The 2500-nt window shown below is 41.4% G+C and overlaps 1 protein-coding gene across 1 annotated transcript in view; it reads right to left on the bottom strand.

The window, feature by feature from the left end:
• Positions 1–867: 867 nt before the first annotated feature.
• msx2b (muscle segment homeobox 2b) overlaps positions 868–2500 on the bottom strand; it is a 2053-nt gene continuing 420 nt past the window's right edge. The window contains exons 1-2 of the mRNA XM_031571773.2: positions 2435–2500; positions 868–1958 (exon numbers count right to left, since the gene is read on the bottom strand). The exon at positions 2435–2500 is cut by the window's right edge and continues 420 nt beyond it. Coding sequence (XP_031427633.1) covers positions 1549–1958; positions 2435–2500 — 476 coding nt within the window. The 3' untranslated portion in view covers positions 868–1548. The remainder of the gene's footprint in view (positions 1959–2434) is intronic.

The following is a 2500-nucleotide window of genomic DNA, read 5'->3' as shown; positions in this document are numbered from 1 at the left end:
TGCTTTGATTAAAGGGGAGACTCGTAAATACAGGGCCTATAAACGATTTCCTCATTACATCAAAGTCACACGGAAGTTGTAAGCGGTCCTTGCATTGGCCACAAGGGCACCACCTTTACGAGAGGGTGGTGGGGGGTGAGGGGTGGGGTGTAATAGGGCTTGATGAACGACCTGAAACCACGCAGGAAGGAGGAACGTAAACTGAGACTGTCCCGCATGCCGTCAGACTCAGACGCCAGACTGCGGCAGCTCTGGCCGAGCCCCTCTGACGCGTCTGGCTGTGGCGGGGAGTAAAGCACAACCAGGTGACACACACCGAGGCAGCCTCCAACCACAGGACAGAACATTTAACGGCACAGCTTCAGTTTGAAGTTTTACTCTGTAAAAGCAAAGTGACGGATAAGTTACTTATGATATCTTTGAACACATTGTTAATATCTTTGAACACATTGTAAATAATATTGGTGTAGTTTTAACTTCAGCTGTCTGGCTTTAAGAGTGGAGTTCAGACTTAAACCTGAAAAGCTCTTTTGGCACGACTGGTTGCACAGTAGATTAGTTGTGGAAGATGAATGCATTTTTCTCTCAAAGAAGCATTTCCTGATATATTGGGTGATCTCAGAAGACAATTTGTAATATTTAAATATTTTTAAGGACATTGTTTTAAAAGACATTTTTGTTACTTTGAATATGCTGTGTACACCATTCACATTTCTTAAAAAGAACGAACAAAATCATACCATTCAAACGGCTTTAAAATAGATGTTTTTATAGGTTTATAAATTGTGAACATGTAACAAAGATGATCCCTTCAAATGGGGATTCAGTTAAAATTGACAGTATAAATACAGATAAAATATAGCTCTCAAATCTGTGACCCTGAACAGTCATCTTTCGGAATTAAGGAAATAAATAAAACTAAAACAAAGCATACAGTGCTGTCTGTGCTGCCAGGAGAATTTGTCATTTTTAAGAGTAAAAAAACAAACTCACAGAAAATAAAACTCTAGTTTACATTTTTTATAAAGTACACCCCTATAATGTTTTGTTTTGGTCTTGTACTCAGTAAAAATCCAACCCACTTAATTTGGAGTAGAGACAAGTTCAACTTGACTACAACTTCACTTTAAATAATTAAAAAAAAAAGTTAAAATCTCATCACAATATCAGAAAGGTAACGTCATTATGGCCAAAGGCAGAATGCAATATTCCCATGACACTGATTCTGTACACAACTGTCCATGGGACATCCAGGCCTGCTTTGGAAGTGCTGCTGAAGTACTCTCTACAATACAAAATGCTCTGGTTGTGAGACTGGCAGTCATTTGGCTTTGTGAAAAAAAATCCATCCGTAGATATACAAAAAAGACAAGCGGATCAATCTTCGTCAGAACACGGTTTGTAGCTTCATAATCCATCTTAAAATTTGAGACAAACTCCCTCCGATAGCAGGGCAGTTATGAACTGTCCATACACACAACAAACACACAAAAAGATTATACAAGCTAACTTTAAAAGGAGGCATGAAACACACTGTGCCTGTGTCTCTCAAGAGAGGGGGTACATGCTGTAGCCCAGTGGTGAGCCGTAGAGTGCAGTAGGGGTCAGGGGCACCAGGGGCCTGGGGTAATGGTAGGTGTGTCCGTACAGAGACATGGCACTGAGGGGGAAAGGCAGGCCAAAGTGCGGGGGCAGCGGGGGCTTAGAGCTCATCTTCAGCTTCTCCAGCTCGGCCTCCTGCAGTCTCTTGGCCTTGGCCCGACGGTTCTGGAACCAGATCTTCACCTGGGTCTCGGTGAGTGTGAGTGAGCTGGAGAACTCGGCCCGCTCCGCGATGGATAGGTACTGCTTCTGGCGGAACTTTCTCTCCAGGGCCAGCAGCTGGGAGGTAGTGAAGGGTGTGCGAGGTTTGCGGTTGGTCTTGTGCTTTCGCAGCAGACAGGCAGCACTCACTCCGCCTGTCAACAAAATGGAATAAAAAAAGAGCCCTTGGTTAGAATTCGCCTCATTCTAAAAGTCAACATTCTCTTACTAGCACAGTAAGAGGGCCTTATGTCTTAACTACATTAAGCTGCCAACGTTTAGCTTTTCTTGACAACTTAAAAGTGCAGTAACTCATCATTTGATGGATAGTAATATATCAGCTTTATTTATATGTTTATATTTGTTTTATTTTATCTTTATCGAAACTGCACAGTTTAATTTAAATGAAACATAAACAAGAATAAAAGAATACCAATTTGTAAATGAAAAACACTGATATAACGATCGTCTAAAAACAACACATTTACTCAGTGTCTCAGTATGTTACAATACAATTAATATATTGCCGTTCGTGTGTTAAAGTTAGGTTGACAAAACAGCTATACATATTGTTGTTAAAACCTAAAACGATGTTCCCATCTATGTGTTTTGCAACAGGCCTACAACTTACGTGGTTGTGCTGAGAATTTGGAGTTCGCTCCCCAAGAACTACAGTCTTCCTCCGACTCCAGCGACT

This window comes from Clupea harengus, chromosome 8 (genome assembly GCF_900700415.2).
Source record: "Clupea harengus chromosome 8, Ch_v2.0.2, whole genome shotgun sequence".
NCBI lineage: Eukaryota > Metazoa > Chordata > Actinopteri > Clupeiformes > Clupeidae > Clupea > Clupea harengus.
Note: the sequence above shows the minus strand (reverse complement) of the source record. Positions and strands in the feature narration are given on the sequence as shown.